This window comes from Amphiura filiformis, chromosome 11 (assembly GCF_039555335.1).
Source record: "Amphiura filiformis chromosome 11, Afil_fr2py, whole genome shotgun sequence".
In the NCBI taxonomy this organism is placed as follows: Eukaryota; Metazoa; Echinodermata; class Ophiuroidea; order Amphilepidida; family Amphiuridae; genus Amphiura; species Amphiura filiformis.
In genome coordinates, this window is record NC_092638.1 from 8,909,479 (window position 1) to 8,930,169 (window position 20,691).

At 36.9% G+C, this 20,691-nt stretch overlaps 2 protein-coding genes across 2 annotated transcripts; both read right to left on the bottom strand.

Moving 5' to 3' along the window:
- Window positions 1-7,191: 7,191 nt before the first annotated feature.
- On the bottom strand, window positions 7,192-8,103 carry LOC140163452 (uncharacterized). Its single transcript, XM_072186767.1, has one exon. The coding sequence runs from the start codon at window positions 8,101-8,103 to the stop codon at window positions 7,192-7,194; it is 912 nt and encodes a 303-aa protein (XP_072042868.1).
- A 3,904-nt stretch (window positions 8,104-12,007) lies between these two features.
- On the bottom strand, window positions 12,008-18,510 carry LOC140163453 (NACHT, LRR and PYD domains-containing protein 3-like). Its single transcript, XM_072186768.1, has 3 exons — window positions 18,499-18,510; window positions 16,928-17,048; window positions 12,008-14,520 (listed from the first exon to the last, which is right to left on the bottom strand). Exons 1-3 carry the CDS (start codon window positions 18,508-18,510, stop codon window positions 12,008-12,010), a joined length of 2,646 nt encoding a protein of 881 aa, XP_072042869.1.
- Window positions 18,511-20,691: the final 2,181 nt, after the last annotated feature.

Here is a 20,691-nt window from a genome sequence, read left to right on the forward strand (position 1 = left end):
TTCGAAGAAATGGACGATTTTGTAACACGCAAATTAACTTGTGACAATTTTATTTCTGCACTTCCTACCATAGATTGATCCAAGACCAATTAACACTTTTATACACAACTTAACGTCGGTAGGAGAACTAAAAATGGAATACAAGAACCTATACTATATACTATTTCTTGGCTATAGGCGGTGCCCGGGAGGCAATGTTCAGGCGCAATCCATTGGGTGCAGTTTCAAATCGTAAACGTTCGCTTAAAGATCCAGCGTACACAATCGCGCGTTTAAAGACGCTGAATAGATGAGAGCACGAAATAGCTGCCTGAATGCGTTAACGTTACTGCCTCACCGAGAAGAAAAATACTACATGTAAACTATAATACATTTTTTCATAAGCAAGCAGAGTGAAAACAGAAAGAATGCAATATAATAAGATGAACAAAAACATTGGAGTATTATAACATTTGAAATAACAGGAGATTGTATTTTTCATTTTACACCTAACAAATACTGATTTTACACCCTAGAAATACTTCCTTTTAAACCCTAGATTCGATAAATTGGCCACTGTATTTGATGATACATCAAAATTTTCAGTAGCGAATTTAAGTTATCAGCAAGTCAGCAGTTGTTAACCAGACCCCTTTACTATCCCAGCAAACACAAAAATGTTCTTAAAACGTTTATTCAAGAAAAATGTTTTAAGAGCATTTAATGTCGGGTTATATAAAGATCATGAAAACGTTTTTAAAACATTATTGTAAAATATTTCGGGCAAACATTTTTTCAGGCAAACAAAATATTTTTTCAACACATAAATAACATTATAATGTTTTGTCACTGTTTGTATCACGTTTTCAAAAATATTTTTGAATGTTATTAAAACGTTTCTATACCATTTATATAACCCAACATTTAAAGGTTTGCTGCAAAATGTTTTGTGTTTCCTGGGATATTAGCCTTCGGGCCCAACTTTATTTTTAGAAATGCTAACCACCAGATGAAAAATATGATTGACACTGTGTTGTTTGTGAGTATATACACGAACTGGGACATTTAGTTCCCAGGAGTCCAAGAGTAAATAAATGTTAAGTAATGTTGGCCCTTATATCCACAATGTAAACTAGATCTACAGGGGGCCCAAAAGGTATACTACGCATGTTTGTAGTTAATGGTAAAGAATATGGTTATGGCAAAAACGTTAATGAGGTTGTTTAACTTGCATATATTCAGATTAGGCACAACTTAAGGGCTGGGGTATGAACGTTTGGACAGTATTTATTTTGGGACATTAGAGCACATCAGACATATCGAATTGCATTCTGAATATGAAGAATGTCATTCTGATATTAAATAATTTTGATTTTTGAAATTCGCAATTTAATACACATTTTATGGCAAATCATTAAAAATTGATATTTTTGATATTTAACAGTACTTGAAGTAAACTTTATAAATCTGATGATTTATACTTAAAGTGTATGTAGGTGGGATGAAAAGCCGACGATCAATTGAAAATGTTGACCTTTCGTATTGAAGATATGGATTTTTGATAAAAAAACAAAAAAAAACATTAGGTCTTTTTGAGAAAAAATCCATATCTTCAATATGAAAGGTCAAAATTTTCAATTGACCGTCGGCTTTTCCTCCCAGCTACATACACTTTAAGAATATATCATTAGATTTATATAATTTACTTCGAGGACTGTTATATATCAAAAATTAGAAAAATATCAACTTTTTATAATTTGTCATAAAATTTGTATTATATTGTGATTTTTTAAAATGAAAATTATTTGATATCAGAAAGACATGCTTCGTATTCAGAATGCAATTCGATAGGTCTGAGGTGCTCTCATGTCCCACAAAAAATACTGTCGAAACGCAATAAACGCTCATTTTGGATCCCTTAACGTTGATAGGAAAAAATAAATGCAATACAAGAGCTTCTACTATAAATACTAATTTAATTCTTGGCTAGGCAATGAACGTTCAAGTGCAATTCATTTCAAATCGCAAACGTTCGTTTAAAGCTAGCGTACACACTAGCGCGCTTAAAGACACTGAATAGACGCGGGCGCGACACAGCTGCCTCAATGCATTAACGTCACTGTCCCAAGTGTGGTCAAGTGACCTCAGATTTTGATGAAACTCCTTAGAAATGTTCATAGAAGTAGAAAGAACACCCAGAGAAAATTTGATCCTAGTACTACAAATCATTTTCAAGATATGGCCCTCTAAAGATATGTCAAGACCCCCTTCTTGCTGTCGTGCGTCGCGTGACTCGTGGCACATTTTGAAGACTCATATTGTTTTAATGCAAGCAGATACTAGGCTCAAAATTGGTATTCTGTGTAACTTCTTCCCATATTTCAGAATCTTTAATCGGAAGTTGTGTTTCTTGCATAGTTTTCTTTTACTGTAATTAGAGCATACCGTGACCCTTTCGTTTTAAAAATATGTGACCTTGAAAATTGGAAAAAGTATTGCCGTGTGGCACAAATGTGCATTTTCAGGTACCCCTAAATCAAAAACTACGCAAGAAACACATTTTTCGATTAAAGATTCAAAATTTATGAGGAAAAGTTACCATTGAGTACTAATTTTGAGCCTAGTATCTGCTTGCATTCAGGAAATGAGTCTTCAATAATGTAACAAATCAGTGACGCGACGTACAACAGCGAGTGGTCTTGACAAATCTTTAGAGGGCCATATCTTGACAACGATTTGGAGTACAATGCTTAATTTCTGTGTGCGTGTTCATTCTGGTCCTAAAACAATATTTAGGGGGGACTTTCATCAAAATCGTAGGGGGTCATCCGGCAACTGTTTTGAAAAGAGGGTCAGTTGAGACGGAATGACTCAATAGTAATTAGTATAATGCATTGTTTCATAAGCAAGAAAAATGAAAACAGAAATCAGTGATGCAATATAATAAAATGAACAAAAAATCTTGAAATAACCGGAGATAACGGAGATAAGCCACAACGAATAGGTACGAATAGAATACAAGCCCGGGAATACAAGAACTTCTACTATTATACTATTTCTTGGCGAGGCAGTGTACTGGCGCAATTCATTGGGTGCATTTGGGTTAGTTTAGAGCTCTAGCGTACACACTCGTGCGTTTAAAGACGTTGAATAGATGCAAGCGGAACCAAGCTACCTCAACGCGTTAACGCCACTGCCTCACCAAGAAGGAAAATACTATAATGCATTGTTATATAAGTAAGTAAAATGAAAACAGAATTTAGTAATAAAATTGAGTTATATAATATTTGAAATAACCGTAGATAACGTGGTATACTTCATTTTACACATTAGAAATACTGTTTATATACCTTAGAAATACTGATTTTACACCATAGTATCAAGTGTCATGAGTGTGGGGGATGGTGTACGGATTGCACGTTTACGTTTATTCAAAAAATGCAAAATTCTGAACTTGACTCCCATCGACCCCCCTCCCACAAAAACGCCGGAGTATCACCTAAGTTAAGCCTACAAATCACGTTACTGAAGTTAAAATCCGGGGTTCAGCCCTCTGGAAGGGCCCCTGAGCTATGGTCCTATAGGGCCGTTTCCCTTAAATCTGCCTCTGCAAATGAAGCTTCATACCCCCTCCTTTAAATTGGCCTTAGTATTTATTTTATTTTTTTTTTTCAAACTTTTCTACTCTCCCAATTGACAATTTCAACCCCAAAAATGAAATCTATTAAAGGCCAAACTGGACTCCGTGACCATATAGGGGGCCTACCTGTCAACAATATCTTCAAAACTACTTCATTAACAATTGAGTGGACCTACTTTATTGATATAAAGTATGTTAAGGTTAGCCGAAAGGTTTTTCATGCGCTTGATTTCAGAGGGGCGGAAGTTCATAACAGAAACAGCCGTGCAGAAAATGAACAAGCGTACCGGGAGGTATAAGCCTACTTTAATAATTATAATAGAATATCGATCCACGGTCAAGACATGAAACTTGGCTCAGCTCGTGCCCGGGAGCTCGTGATGCGGGGGTGGGGGGGGGGCACAAGCCGTTTTCGGCAATTGGGGGAACTTCCTCTGGCCCCTATGCCCGTCCCATGAAGATACGCCACCGTCTAGAAAATGTGTTCATATTAAATTTATAGAGCCTTGATATCTTTGATGAAATAAATAAATAACATCAACAACAACATCACAATGCAATTATTTGTAAATCGAATTTGGGAATATTCAACAAGATAGCCTTAGCAGGCCTACAAATTTCTGAATTATATAAAGTAAAAAACAATCAATCACTGTAGTCAGAGAATCAATCAAATATACAAAAACTATAAAAGAAAGGAGCAAGAAAGAATAAAGAAATAGTGAATAAAAAAAGAAAGAAAGAAAGAAAGAAAGAAAGAAAGAGAGAAAGAAAAAGAAAAAGAAATGAAAAAAGAAAAGGAGAAAGAAAAGAGGGAAGAACAGAAGTAAAAATGAGAAAAGAGGAAAAAAACGAAATTTCAGCCACACGGGGACTCGAACCCACAAAATTTAATCATAATAGATTCAAAGTCTAACGCTCTATCCGCTCGGCCACACATCAGCTTACGCAATTGATTGTCCTCGAAGGGGATATATAATTATAATTTGAAGCAATGACGTGATTACAATTGCGTCCGCATAATGGCTCTTAGAATAAACACGCATGTCGGCGCTGAAATTTTGGACGAACCCGATGGAGAAAAACCTCGTTTTTTGCAAAACTAGCTTCAATTTGAAGTGAAAATGAAATGGAATGGCAATTGGCAGAATGTTGAGAAATAATGTAGGTATTCAGATGTCTAAATTAACGTCCCGTAATCAAGATATCGATAATTTCACAAACCAGCTTTTTCTCAAGCAAATTCTCCAAAATTTCCCCCAAAACGGGCTTTTAAAATTTAATCGGTACTGTATTTGGTTCTTCCACATGGCAACATTATTTCTTTGATCGATTTGTAGTACAATACGAAAAAGAAGAAAACAATCACTCGGCGTGGATTTATACGGAGCGCACATTTGAAAAAAACGTCATGGAACGTGTTTTTGATCTTGTGAACATGGTGCGTAAAAATGCTTTAAACGAAGGATTTTCAAATTTATTCTAAAAATTTGTATATAACACACACAAAAATGTTAAGCTACGTCCAATGCACCAACATTTCACTCGCTGCGATATTTGATTACTGAGAAACCTCTGTTTTAGAGAACAACTTTATACGTCTTTTATACGTTTTTTATACGTTTCTTCGTGTAACCTTAAGTAGATAATTGTCTTCAATTATTTCGAATTCAGCATAAAATACAGTATATGCTGATGGTACACAGATAAAGTGATTTGCTCCACATCGACGCCCTCAAATTTTCCTCAAATGTATACTTTTTGCATGATTATAATGGTCAATGGTGTATTAAAATACTACATGAAAGACTAAGCCTGAAGTGTTTTAAAGGGGGGTAACCCTATTGGTTTTGGATATGGATTGTCTTTAAAATTACATAATAATATCAAATATCTCCCCCTTTATGCTGCTTTGTGAAAAAACGAGAGCATTTTCAGCGTAAATGTGAATAAATAGCCAAATTTGCAATCCAATACCTTGTATACGTGAATTGCATTCTGGGTAGGCATGCAACAACAACAATTCCCGTTCGTATGACGAATGCTGACATGCTGCAATGCCCGGCCCGTATTGAACGGAAAATATTTGTTTTTTTTTGTTTTTTTTGTTTTTTCGTACCGTTTCAGAAAAAAAGGAAACAAAATATATTTCCCCTTGCAATATGTACATTTCAAATGAATATAAAAAGTTTGGGTTAAAAATGGAGAGGAAAAAACCTTCCGATACCGGGTTTTGAACCAGGTACCTCTCGGGTAAAAGAACGGCGCGCTAGCCAATTGAGCTATTTCACCAACTGAAATAATCAAGGAATTGTTTTAATTATATACGGCGGACCGTCTCCTCAGCACTTAGCGTAGTCTCCTACACAGCCAGTTTGCGTCGGTCTGACACTCGTCGATCCTCGTGATAGCCACATACAGTCTGGCCGCGAGACTACACTTAGCGTAGTTCGCTTTTTTCTCTTCCCATGATCCGAAGAAATTGTTATTGTTTACAAACTGGTAACCTGTAAAAACCGCTGTGATTCATGATTTCTCCGGAAATACATCGACTTGGTGCGTCAAATTTCAGCATAGTAATGAGAAAAATAGTATCTATTATGTGATACCAAAACCTCATCAACAATGAAAAAAATCGGGGGATGATGCTGTCGATCGGGTTACGGACCTTTAATTACAGTGAAATTTAATTTTTTATATTTAATTTAATTTCGCCGGATTTATTCAGAGTTCACCGATCGAGTGCTTGCTAATACGTCTCGTGAATATCAGCTCATGTGTATAAATTGTATATTGAATCTTTGCATTTAATGGTAGACGAGGTGTTGTTGGTCGAAGCAACCTAAAAGTCGAGTTTCATTATCTAGATCAATATATTATTGAAAATTAACACCTTGACGTTTTGCAAAAGTTCATTCTACAAATCGTATACTTTGCAAACTTGCTTAATTTATTGTTGTTAATGAGTTATGTACTTTTTACAAAAGTGTTGTTGTTTCAGCGCTCTTTACAACATAACTCAAGAACCGCAGCACCTATAAAAGTATCTCTGTGATATTTTAATTCTTCTACACGCTCGCTATGAATTGAGCAATGCAGTTTTTGCCAAAGCTCACTACCATTCGTAAGATGCTGTGAACTACCAAATCACAACAGTTTAAAATATTAATAACCTTAATAAAGATCGCAGTAAGTTTATACGTCCTAGTCACGTGATGCTCCTTGCAATAATACAAGTAATACGATCGTCGAGCAAATACACGCACGTACTGTATGAAATAGCAATTTTCTTTGTTTTACCTCATTTGTTTGGCTCGAAATTAAAAGGGGACAATGTGATCAGTGATAACTAATATTTAAATATATTTACAAAATTAGATTTATCTATTCTTTATGGAAATCACACATTATTTCTTTACCCTGAACATACGCCTATATCTTTACAAAATGTAATGTGTTATTACATCGATTATTGATATTTGAAGAAATATCTGATCCATTACTGTAATGTCTCCAATTGATCCATAATAAATATGTTGGCATTTCTTCTTTAACTTTATTTTGGGTAGCTGTTACGGGTTCAGACGCATTTGGTACATTTTTTCGTAGAATGGCATAGAGTAATCGGCAGCTTCCTGAAGATCTTGTGACAATTCGCTTCGTTTGGGTGTTGCTGTCACTGGAAAGAACCTTCTGCTTTTCATTGCATTTTCAAAATATCCATTTTCATTCTCTAACAGACCTCCTTGCATTTGAAGTTTGGATCCTTTCCATGTTTTCATGATGTCGTGACCCGGCGGCCATTCCAGTAGACTGTCACTATACGGTATTCCAACAGCTTGACAGAATTGACTCAAAATTGAAGATGGGTTACCCTGAAGGTCATCGGCGTCTATGATGACAGGGTTAGCATCAAAATGTTCTTGAACATACTTGAGAAGTTTAAACTGCATTTCGTAGGAACAGTTAGATCGATCAATTGCTTTCAGAAGCTCATTCCAATTCGTAGTATCGTTATCCATGTTGAGGTGTTTAGTGAGCGCGCTCTTATATGAGGGGAAAACTTTGTAAGGATGTCGAATCAGGAATACATGTCGAAACCCAGGTGGAATGGTATCGTACTTTGCGTCCAAGAAAATTGCGTGGTCTCTGACCAATAACACTTTCTTTCCAGGGTAATCAGCCTCTAGTTGTTGTCTTATCCATCCATAGGTACACTTGCTATCATCGAAGGCGTGTTCAAATAACACTTCTTGGTTCAGTGCTGATGCACGGATGGACTCGATTTGATCCAGTTGATTCGCAATTGGTGTTTTCCCTTCAGGACCATATTTAAAAGCGCTAATACAAGGTTCGTCAAATATTTGTATTCCATCCACGTAACTCAGGCACTTGGTAAGGACGGTTGACAGAGAACGAGGCACGCACCAAATGAACACCCTGGTCAGCCCTGGTTTTGGATCAGTACTACAGGATGACTCCATGCTCATCGACAATATATTCAGAGATTGGGCCTATATTAAATGTATCGAGTAAAGCAGTATTGGCCAAACCTTCACTTCTGTTCAAATTCCAGATCGTGAAATGCGATTAGGGTATATTATAGCCTATGCCAATGGGTAAATAGTACGTTTTTCTTATCGTTATATGCATAATTTCCCTCACATTAAGTACATTTAAAACCAGACACTACCAGAACAATTTTAACCTTTGATCAAGAACTCGCTATTCAAGCTATTTACATTCGATTTCCAGTCATGTTTAACTTTTAACGAGCTTTTGTTGACGTAAAATTGATAATATAATAATACTAGCAAATAAACGACGTCACATATAATTGATTTTTCGTCAACAAACATTCTTTATATTGATATTGAATCAGGAATACTTGTTGCATCATCGACGTCGAATATATGGTTTGTCAATCAATCAATCAATCAATCAATCAATCAATCAATCAATCAATCAATCAATCAATTAATCAATCAATCAATCAATCAATTAATCAATCAATCAATCAATCAATCAGTCAGTCAATCAATCAATCAATCAGTTGCAAAAGTACTGGAAATTTGCCTTTTTCATGTTCGTTTTGGTAATGTTTCTCTGTTAGTCTATATTAAATTTGATTCCTGAGACTTGTTATGTATACTTATTTCTATTCAGACTGCTTCACAAAATAAAGAACTTCTCAATCAGTACATCGAACTCAATTTTTCTCCAAAAGTTCAAAGTTGAAACAGAAATACCAGTGCCATGTTATGTTTATTAGGATGGGCCGGTTGGCCCTGACAACAGCGAGATATGATCAAAGCTTTCCGCTTATTATGAAATTTGCCTCCCCTTTTACCCACCCCCGCTCTAATAAGTCCTGGCAACGCCACTGTGCTCTTGTGCAGTATGTATAATACTGGGATAACGATCAAGTATTAGTTTTTATTGATCTCCTGTAATTGTGCCCTTGTACAATATCTGTTTGTGTATAGATGAGTTGACCTCAATGTTTATCAACAAAGGCAAGGGACTGGTATATCGATTTGCTTGAGCGAACTGCATACAACCACTACACTGTTCAATAGCCTTATTGTGATGTGGCGGGAGTTTTAAAAGCACGGGCCCTGAACAAAATATGCGCTCGCATACTGCCAGGCAATGACGCCACAAGTCAACTCGTCTATATGACAAAGCCATATTGAATTCATTTCTCAATATTTCCTCACTAGCATGAACATGAAACAAGATTTCATATCCCAAACATCAACAAGGGTGACATTCATTCCCGCCATTTTTTCTTTCAATACACCATTTATTTGATCTAAAAACTTTTCTATGAACAGTTTGTAAATACATACAGAATACAACAACTTCTTCTATACTATCTTCTTGGCGAGGCAGTGGCTTCAAATCAAGAACGTTCGCTCAAAGCGCTGGCGTTTTAAGCGTTTAAAAAACGCTGAATATGACACGACCAATTTAGCTGTCTGAAAGCGTTGACGTCACTCCGAAAGGAGATTGTATAGAAATGTAAGACTTGTTGTTACCCGGATTTCTCTATACCAGCTAGCCGGATTTAATTTTTTAATCTTTGCACATTCAAGGAGACAACACATTCAAGGAGACAACAAATAAAACAATTTTCAATGCCACTGTGTATCAACTATAAACTAACATTTTTAATTAAAAGCTCAATGTAAAGTACAAAAGTATAGTGTGCATTATATAACATTCGACAGTGGGAAGACAATGTGGTAGACTATAACTGAAATGTCATCAATAATAAAAACAATATCACACACAATATCAAAGCAAGTCTTTAACATGTTTTGTATCATTTGATAGACACTTGCTTATCAGTAGAAATAACCTATTTTTTTGATTATTTATTTATTTTATTTAATTAATTAATTAATTAATTAATTAATTAATTAATTAATTAATTAATTAATTAATTAATTAATTCATTCATTCATTAATTAATTCATTCATTCATTAATTCATTTATTTATTTATTTATTTATACATTATACAAACCAGATAAAAACATATAAACACATATAAACATATAAACATAAATATATACAGTCGGGTCTCGACTTGGAACTATCAGAGAACTTTGGGTATATTGTTTGGACCCTCCAAAATATCACCAGGTAGTAAATAACTTCAACTTTGTTACATAGCTCGCTAAAGATGGTATGTAGGTAATATCCAGTATTAAGAGTTGCTAAATTTAGCGGTAGGGGTAGCATTATGGAGCATTTCCCCAGTTTTACTCCGTCAATCATAGTTTTGATATTTTTGCATAAGTACAAAACATAAATGAGATGCGATTTTAGATTAGCTCTGACTTGACCAGGGGTGAAAGGGTCATACGACATCTGATTCGGAGTAATTTTCAAGACATTGTGACCTTTTGACCTTTTGATTGGTAATGCTACCGTTCTATGCTGCTTATCTATGCAACAAGACTAAAAGTGTAAAATTTGCTTGAGTAGAACTGGGGAAATGCTGCACAATGCTACCCCACCTCTTAATTTAACAACTCAATATCATCAATATTTAACTACATACCGGTCTTTAACAAATAATGATGGTAATTAATTGCAGAATGCTTGCTTGTTATTTTGTGATGTTCTAGAGGGTCCAAACAAACTACCCAAAAGGGTTTAATATTGGCTATGATGTCATCTGGATACCTACTTTTCCCCAGCATGTTCCTACCGATTTCTTTATATAGAGGTATACAGAGTAAGAAATAGCAAATAAATAGGGATTTTGTGAAAATTTACTGCCTGGATGAAACATGCTCCGATCTTACCGTCGGACATTTCAGCACAATATGTATCCCAGTAAAATAAGCCCAATCGCCATAGTAACTTCCGTTTTTAAGAGCAGTTTTGGGACACTTTGACCTCTGACATATCGGGGAAATTCCTGTAATTATTAATATGTAATAATGTTATCATTACAAATATTCAAATAATTACAATAACCAAGTTTTGGAGTTTGTTTTTATTCTAGTAAAACATTTTAAATTATATTTTGAATGCACAAAAAAACAATTTTTCTGAATTTTCCCGATAGGCCAGAGGGCAAAGTATCTCAAAACTGCGAAAACTGTCCCACAATGCATTGCAAACTTCCAATGCCGCTTGGGCTTATTATCCGAGAGTTCCAAGTTGATCGAGAAAAAAGGTGTTTTTCGCCACACCCTTATCGTAAACGTTCGCCTAATGGCGCTATGGGCTCCCTTGACATAACTGGAATTTTAGACACAAATTAAAAGTGCCCTCCCAGAAAAATCCCACCAGCAAATAAGGGCACATTCCCTTAATTCTTTTTGGGAATTTTAGAGGAGGGGCTCTCTGAAATTTACCCCAAGGCAAAGGAGCTAACCCTAGGAGCCCAGGTGCGACATTAGGCGAACGTTTACGGTATACATCATTAAATAAATTACAGTGCCGTGATAAACCAGAAACATATTTGAGAAAATCATACAACAAGTGGAACTACAATCAAAAACATTGTATAGTATACCAAAATGAGATAAAAAGTTTAAGGAAAACAAAAAGCCCAAAATTATTATAATGAGTAACTAAAAGAAAAACACGAAGTATTGAAAACATTTGACATGTATGAGCTGCATTATCAGTAGAACTACAATTTCAGGTGTTCTATGAGTTTCGTTTTGAATTTCATTAATGAGTTGACTTGACGAACAGGATTACACTGTGCCAAATCGCATCACAAAGTTATAAGTCACTGATAGCATGCATGGACACAATTGACCTGTGCAATAGTACGCCTATAATTATGCACATTAATTGGCCTCTCTTGTGAGTGTGTATGAGACACCAACAGAATATCCCATCCTCCAAACAAATTCTTCTAAATATCTTCCTCATTACAGGTCGGATATCCAGGGTGACTTCTGATGAAAATCAGCAAGTAAACCAAACACAGCTCACGTTTCCCAATGGGGCCAATCCAGTTCTTATCAAGCTCAAGAGTACGCAGGGTTGGCTTGCTTATGAGACATTTGGCCAACTCACAGGCACCTTCGTCTTCCAATCCTGTATTAACAAGACACAATTTCGCTAATTGAGGGATTTTCTCCAAATATCTAGCCAGAGAGACAAACGAAGAAGCAGGGAATAGATTGTGAGACAAATCTAATGTTGTAAGCTTCTGTGCCTTGCTTAGAAATGCAACCAGCTCCAACAGATGAGTCTCATTCAGCCCGCAGCACCGAAGACGCAAGTGTGCTAGTTGGGAAACTACAGATCTCAGGTGTTTTATTACACCACTGCTTACTCGATAGCCAATTAAGGAAAGATAATACATCTTTGATAGGTAGGGTAAAACCTGAAATATTTCATCTACCGATTGTAAACCATCCGAGTTAGCAAGTGATACTCTGGTTATGAAATTATTTGTTCTCAGAAAGTGGGCCACAGCATTTGGATCAAGCTGAAAGTGCATCAAAATCAATTCCTCCAGCTTAACTTTGTTTTTGGTTAACATTTGGATCAGGGGCGTAGCATCACATTTTTGAATAATAGTAGACAACAGACCCAAGTGTTTGAGACTTGATATTGAACTGACGGCTTGATAGAATAGAGTCAAATAGGATTCTCCATTGTCAGAAACCTCACAGAACTGGCGATCAATGTACACAGTCACCCTATTCAGGTTTGTTGCATGTTTCACTATTGATTGAAGTAATGGCGTGATACTTGTATTTATTTGAATCTCTGTCAGCATGGGAAACAGCCCTTGCTGTGATGATTCGAATAAGTCGAAAAGGTATTGGACACAGGGTATGTAATCCTCATTGATAATAAGTTTGATACGATCAAGACGGGAGTATAGTGATACAAACTCTTGGCATTGCTTGTAAGATAATTGACTTTCGTAAATATGACGCAGATGAGGGTTAATGATGCCCATACCCTTTGGTTTCATCACTTTTACCATGTACTCAAGGAGGAAACGTGTTGCATTGGACTTTGTGCCACAGCAAAAGTGAAGTGTGCCCTTTGCAATGCGGAGAGTTTCTGAATCAATTACCAAGACAAGTTTTTGCAACATTTGTTCACACTCTGCATGATCAGTGTCTATCAAGCTTGACAAATAAACTCCTGCACAATATTCTGTAAGTGTCGCATGTAAAAATGTCACTGAAGTTTTTTTGCTCAATTCTGATTTCGATGTTTCTTTACTTAAGATATTGACCCTATGTGCTAGCTCTAACACTTCGCTCTCAAAGTCGTTTCTATTGAATGTGTTTTTGTACCCGTCTATCTGCATGTCAAAATTCTGTAAAGCTACCTTGCCCAATTGGTGTATCAACTTGTTCAACTCATCCCCTAACTTTTCGTCATCTGATTCTTCATCCGATGGAGGTTCTTGGCCCTCCTTGCTTTTGTATACATTCCACAGATGACGCACAGTTTTTCGGTAGAGCTGTGTCATTGTCTTGGGTAAGCTACAATCTGTTTCCCAAAGTAAACATATCATTAGCAATAGAATAGGCGTGGTTGCTAAAGACATTGTTTTTGGATTGTCGTTTAGCATGTTTAGCAACTTGGTCCCTTTTGCCTTATCTCTCCGGAAATATTTTTCTATATACTGATGAATTTTCATCGTCGAAAAACCATGTAACTTCACTCGGGTGAAGTGCGTAACACACGATCTTAAGTCATTCATCCCCTCAGATCGAGTAGTTAATATCACGCAACTATTGCGTAGTTTTCTATTTTCTAATATCTTCCTAATATCACCAGATTTGTTTCGAATTGTGCCAGAACTATCCTCATCTATACCATCTAGAACAACTAAAACTTCTTCCGGATGAGATTTAATATATGATTTCAGGCTTTCTTTTGATACCTTGCTATCTTCAGGTAAAATTTGTTCAAAAATTATATCTTCCAAACTCGCATTGTTACCTTGTATTTTACGCATGATTATTACAACTACCAGTGAAAACTTTGACAGTGATGAGTTAGGAGTATTTTGTGCCCATTTGTAAGCAAGATTGGCAGATATAATACTTTTACCAGTGCCTCCTTTACCTACAACAAGTACCCGTTTCGATATTTGACCTTCATTTGTTTCTATGTTTATCAAATCTTCGTTTTTCAATTCTTTATCCCTCTTTACTAGATCTTCATTTTTCAATAAGAAATCTCTTTCTAGAACATTTTCCAATTTCTCATCACTGTCTTTTGTTTCCAATGCACATACAGGATCAACAAAGATGCTTTTCATATCTTTTGTATCACCTGGTACCCATTCCAGGAGAGGTACTTTACTCATTACGTCCAGGTAGAACTCTCTCATTTCTTTCTGACAATCTTGTAGGTTGAAGTCATCTTCTTTGCTTCGTCGATGTGTATCTGTTACAAATGAAACAGGTGAAATAATAATTGAGTACATGTACTATGAATTCGTTTAACAGATGTCTTTTTCACTCAGTGTTTAACCCTTCAAGTAACCGCTCGCAAGTTACGAATACCCTTTTACGAAATTTTACGAAGGGTCCCTGTAGTAAATTCTTATTACTTACGAAGGGTTCCGATTAGTGAAATGGATTTTACGATGTGTCGTAAGTTACGATTGATTTTTCAGACTTACGAAGCTTCGTTAAGCTTACTGAAATGGGCCCAGATGTTCAATTAATTCTTTTACTTTGCTCAAAAGTCGGACCGCTCGCCATTAAGTTTACTGCGTTCTGTGTTTTGAAAGTTGTTGACGTTTTAATGATCCCCGATTTCCGGTCGATTATTTTAGCTGTGTCGCGTCACGTGCATGACGCTAGTGGGTACCAGCCAAACTTCAGAAAAAAAAAATCACGATCGCCGATAACGATGTGATATGGGACTTACATAGGATTACACAGAGATATTTCTTGCCAAAAGTTGACTATTTCTAGGTAGCTTTGTCCTACTTTGTCTGTGTTATATGAAAAAGGAGAGTCTTAAGTAAGTAAATGTGCAACGCTTTTGATGTTTTGATGTTTTAGGAGACTGGGAGGGATCAGAACAAAAAAATGATGGAGCCTATTCTTGACTGTGTAATATTCCTTCAGCGCATTATCGTACGGTAATAGCCTTATACGATGGACAGATAGTATCAGTTTGTGAATGAGGACATCGTATAAGTTCCTTGTACTATACTTTCCCAACGTTTGCAATCGTTGCACAAAGTAATACTCTGCTCATTTTGTTGAAATCATTGACCAGGCTTTTTTCTCGCGGAGACCACGAGCTGTTTCAATTCAACTGAAAAGGAAGTCGGCAACCCTGAACACTCTCTTTCAAGTGTTTTATACCCGTGTTTTTTAGAGTAATTGAGATAGAGAGTTGCGTCAAATGATGGCGAGATATTTTTTTGCTCTTTGGTCAAAGGTTCATATTTATATATTGTTTTTAAGATTTAATTAAAAGAAGTTATAAGGATTTTTGAAGGTCGACTTATCAGGCAAGAACGAAGGATTCATTATGGAGTTGAAAATGAATGATCCATTTAGCTTGGTACAAATATGACAAGGTTTATGAACCATTTGGGTGGGGCTAGACTTCTCCGTAGTCCACTTGCCAATTGTGCACTACTCTGGCTATTACATTTAAGCTTAAAACTCTGATTTAATTAATGAGTGCACAATTGATAGATTTTCACAACTGATCTTTTCAGTCACCGTACGCCCTCTGTTTGTTATATACTTCTCCGTAGTCCACTTGCCAATTGTGCACTACTCTGGCTATTACATTTAAGCTTAAAACTCTGATTTAATTAATGAGTGCACAATTGATAGATTTTCACAACTGATCTTTTCAGTCACCGTACGCCCTCTGTTTGTTAGCTTCCCAAGTGGACTACTGACTTTGCCTTGAGAGTTAGGCCAATTTCTGGCCTAACTAAAATTAGTGATGATGTAATGCATCTTTAAAAATGAATCTGGCTTGTGATTGGTCGCCCAGATCTCGTTATTGTTTAAATCCTCCCGACGCGTACTGGTACCATTATAACTATACATGGTACACAACTATCTAGGGAATGCGGCGCTTTTGTGCTGGTGGATGAACGTATGCATCTAGCGCGTATTGTACCACCATGCTTAGTCTTGTGGTTAGATTTTATTGATAAACAAGTATGATTGACAGTGTGTTAGTCCCGGGGTAAAGTTCTGCTTAAAAGTGAAAGTCCATAGTCGGTTTTTCGGATAATAAACTGGCAGATTCTAAAATTAGAATTGTTCAGTATTGAAGTGTCATTATAATTATGCCATTATGATATGTTGCATTCAATAATATAAGCCTACGTAGGGCCTATACTTTACTTTTACTGTCACAAATATAATAATTATATAGCCTAAACTTTTTCATAACCATTTTATACTAGTATTTTGATGTACTTAATAACATTTTTATTTATCAAAAATCGACTATGGCATAGTCTAGGGTGGGGCCGTCTGATCTGATCTCGCTGTCTGAGTAACAAAAATCCAAATATTGCCATCTGAGCAAGGGAAAATAACTTTGCTCCATCTCAGACCAGAAAAACCAAATTGTTGTCAAGGATGAAAAACAGATTATCACTATCATATTTGAATCTTGCCAGAGTAAGGCGACCCCATTAGAGTGAGGTTTGTGCTTTCATACCTTATGCTTTACATATTTGCTGGGGGTATGTAAAAATAGGGCATTTTTATATCAGTCATTTACTTTAACCCAAATAGTTTTTGACCTGAGACCTTCTACCACAATATTCGGATGTGACGCCTCTACCATAAATTACCTTTACCGTGTTCAATGCTAGTTTGCGAGGCTGCCACAGTAGTACTGGTAGTTTGGTTTTGTTTGTTGTCTTCTAAGGTTTTCAGTGCTTCTTGTTGTGTGCTCACTGATATGGTTTGGTCTTTTATCTAGACATTAAAAAAATACTGTTTACTGTTTTCAACATACAGGCTGTATCTCCGGGGCTGTATCAAAATGTTTGGTACCCATCGTTTTTGGCGTTTGTTTCTGTTTCTTCACGGGCCCTGAACAAAATATGCAACATTGGATGATCTTGAAATGCCCAGGATTTATTTTCTACAAATAAAGAAAGTAGCTCCTATGTTGCACTTTGTTGTGGTAGTCTTGTCCATAATAACTGGAAACGGATGTGTACCAATCATTTTGATATAACCTGTATTTTACAACCTGAACAACACCACAAAGTCCCCTCCCTTGAACACGGACGGGATACAACAAATCAAGAGTTTATGTTCGATTCAGAAGTCAGAAATCAAATCAATCAACGAACTGGGTCATTATGCTGACGAATTTTGTAGCTTTAAAAACAACCGAACATTTGAGGTGAACAACCTTTTTTGTGTTGTGAACAAACGTTCAATCTACCATACAAATTAGTTGATTTATACTAAACATAGATTAACTTTCATATTAGTATCACCCTATACTTAAGTATAATTGTTAAGTATGAGCAACCTAAATCTGAGAATCTTTAAAATGTATTGATTTTACATTTACATTTTACATTTACAGGCATTTATGGCGCCATTCACCATGATACCATGGCGCTTACACAATATACACATAAAGTCAAATAACAAGAGATACAGTTCAAGAAAACAAATGAGTATTTAGCATAGACGTGAACACGGATGTTGTCGTAGCAGACTTTATGTCCACAGGTAGTGTATTCCATGCCGTGGCAGCTGTAATGTGAAATCTGTTTTCACCAGTCATTCTGTGGCTGCGTCTTGGAATAGCGAGCCGGTAACTGTCAGAAGACGATCGCAAGGTACGAGGAGTAACATAAACGGTAAAGTAGTCCGAGATGTAGTTGGGACTCTGGTGCTGCAAAGACTTATAGACGTACAGAAGGATTTTGAACAGTACTATTCGTTGGCGAACTGGAAGCCAGTACACGGTCTCTAGGAGATTGGAAGCGTCAGTTCTACGACCAATTGCAAACACCAGTCTTGCAGCATTATTCTGTAGGCGTTGCAGTCTTGTAAGATCTTTGCCGAATAATGAAGTGAAGAGTCCGTTGCAATAGTCTATTGATGTCTTTTACCTGCAGAGTCGGACTGCTAACAACATGAACAATGGTTGCAATATCCTGTATCTTATGTCAATCAACTTGGGGATCTTATAATTGACCTTTTCGGCAAATCCCATAATTCTTTGCGGTTATACCTGAGATGTCGTCACACCAGTGCCCACATCGTTACTGCGCACATTACGGCTTTCAAATTCGCAGTAACGATGTTCGCTAAACGATGTGCACATCGGCGTGACGTCAAACGACGACATCACGGGTCTAACCGCTAAGAAATAATGGGATTACCGAAAAGGTCAACTTACACTTTTAGACATGATAAAAATGTTTATGTAGATTGAAGACTTACTTCAGTTAACTTAGTGATCACATCGTGTGCAGTGTTCTGAGTGAAATATGGACGTCCTATACCTGGTAAACAGTTGACAAGGCTTGTGATGTCTGTCCAGTAGTTGTTGAAGGTCTGGTCATCAAGATGGAGACTGTTACTTTGTTTCAGGTGAGCAAGTGAGTGTCGGATTTGGGCTACCTGAAACGAAATATAAGGTACATAGATCAGATTTTCAAAATTGAAAGGGCATCAATACGAAATCCTCCCCTCCTCAATACATTTATAACTTGGTCGAGCTACAAGATGGGAGTCCTAAACAACTTAAACAAGGGTCTCATGCCACTTCTCCCCACATCATTTACATTACACGACAAAAAGGTTTCCACAAAACCAAACGATTTATAATATAGAGTATCGTATTTCGTACCTTTTGAACATTATCAAATACAGTCTGATCTCCGAGGTGGAACGCCTTGAATTTACCCATAATCATGAGAAGGGAGGCAGTATCAAAGTCACCGAGTGTTGAATACATATTTCTCTGATTTGCAGGCATCCGTAAAACAAACAGTTTGATGGCTTCCAATGGATCTTTGCTGAACAAAGTAGAATTTGCATTCATCCATTGTAGAGAATTCATAGTTGGGTACACCTGAGCTTCGATGGCTGTTGCCCATGCAATGCATTCCTGGCATGATTTGTTCTTCAGAGAAGGTTTCTTGTAAGGGGGACATTGGGCTGGGTTAGAACAAGGTTGGGTGGTTACAGTTGTCTTTTGATGCCATATGTCTATAGCATTTTGTATACTAGGAATTGTGTGGGATCAGAGGGTATCTAGAGCTGCATGGCACCTGATGAAATTGTCTTGTGGAGACTTTGCCATTGTTATGAGTGTACCATCTGTAAATGAATTCCAAGATAAAGAACAAAAATGATGCATGATTGTAAGATTGGCAAAATATGTGTGCTGTCCCTCCGCATCTCATCCCCACCCATCCGCACCGCACATCAAGAGACACCTTCGTGGCTATACCAGACATCATCCATATATCATAAATCATGACTATGGATCTATTTCATCATTACGTCTTATTCTGTCTTATGCAAAGTTTTCATTTTCACTTCTCAATTTGAGTTTCTCCCGGGGATTTCTATCCATCAATTAGATGACCATAGAGACAAATCTTCGAGGCAGTATGTGACCCATGGTTCAATGGGTTTAATACATCAAATTTGTTCGTCAATTTTTGACAGGGTATGGTACCGCAGCAGGGGCGTAGCCAGCTGTCTTGGTCAGGGGGGCAAAATAAAATTTTTGGGGCACAGACGAAAAAAATTGCAGTTGTATCATACAATACATAGAGACTGTATGTCTTTGAGCTTCCCAAAAAGGGCCTTATTGGAATTGATGTGCGCGCGTAACGCGAAAAAAATGGTATTTTACACTATTTTTGCCCATTATCCGGCTAAAAAAGGGATTTATCATTACAAAGTGCGCGCGTAGCGCGGAAATGTTTTGTATTTTACACTATTTTGGCCCTGAATTTTGCTAGAAAAGGGGCTACTTGCCCTTTTTCTTTTCCTTTGCCCTCCTGATTTTCTCTTTCATTTTTTTTTGTCAGAGGGCACTTTTTCTTTCATTTTTTTGTCAGGGGGCCACTCTGCCCCAACCTGCCCCCCCCCGCCCCGCTGGCTACGCTACTGATTAGCTGTTTTACTACGAGTTATTGCCATCGATTTGGCTAAATGACAATCAGCAATACGGAGTGAATTTTCTCAGGCGGCATAGGACACGCAACACGGACGTACGAGGCTGGCGAAGATACAGGGCTGACAGCCCCATTCACAATACACGGTTAGCGATTATAAATGGACAATTAACATACTTGCAGTGGGGTACTTTGCAGAACCCCACCGGTTTTAGAGTAAGATAATTTTGCTTTGACACCACATAACAAATGTGACTGGACGCGGCGAATCAGCCGTAAAGTCGGCCCAGGTCAATTTTTTTTTATTTCGTGTTTAGAAAATATATACCATAAGCTTTAAAATGGTATATCATTTGACTTCAAACGATATCCAAAAGCGGGGTTATGATTTGTTGAACTCTGTTCCTTCGACAAAATTGTATTTGTTATCGGTTCTACATGTGTCTCTTTTTCTACAT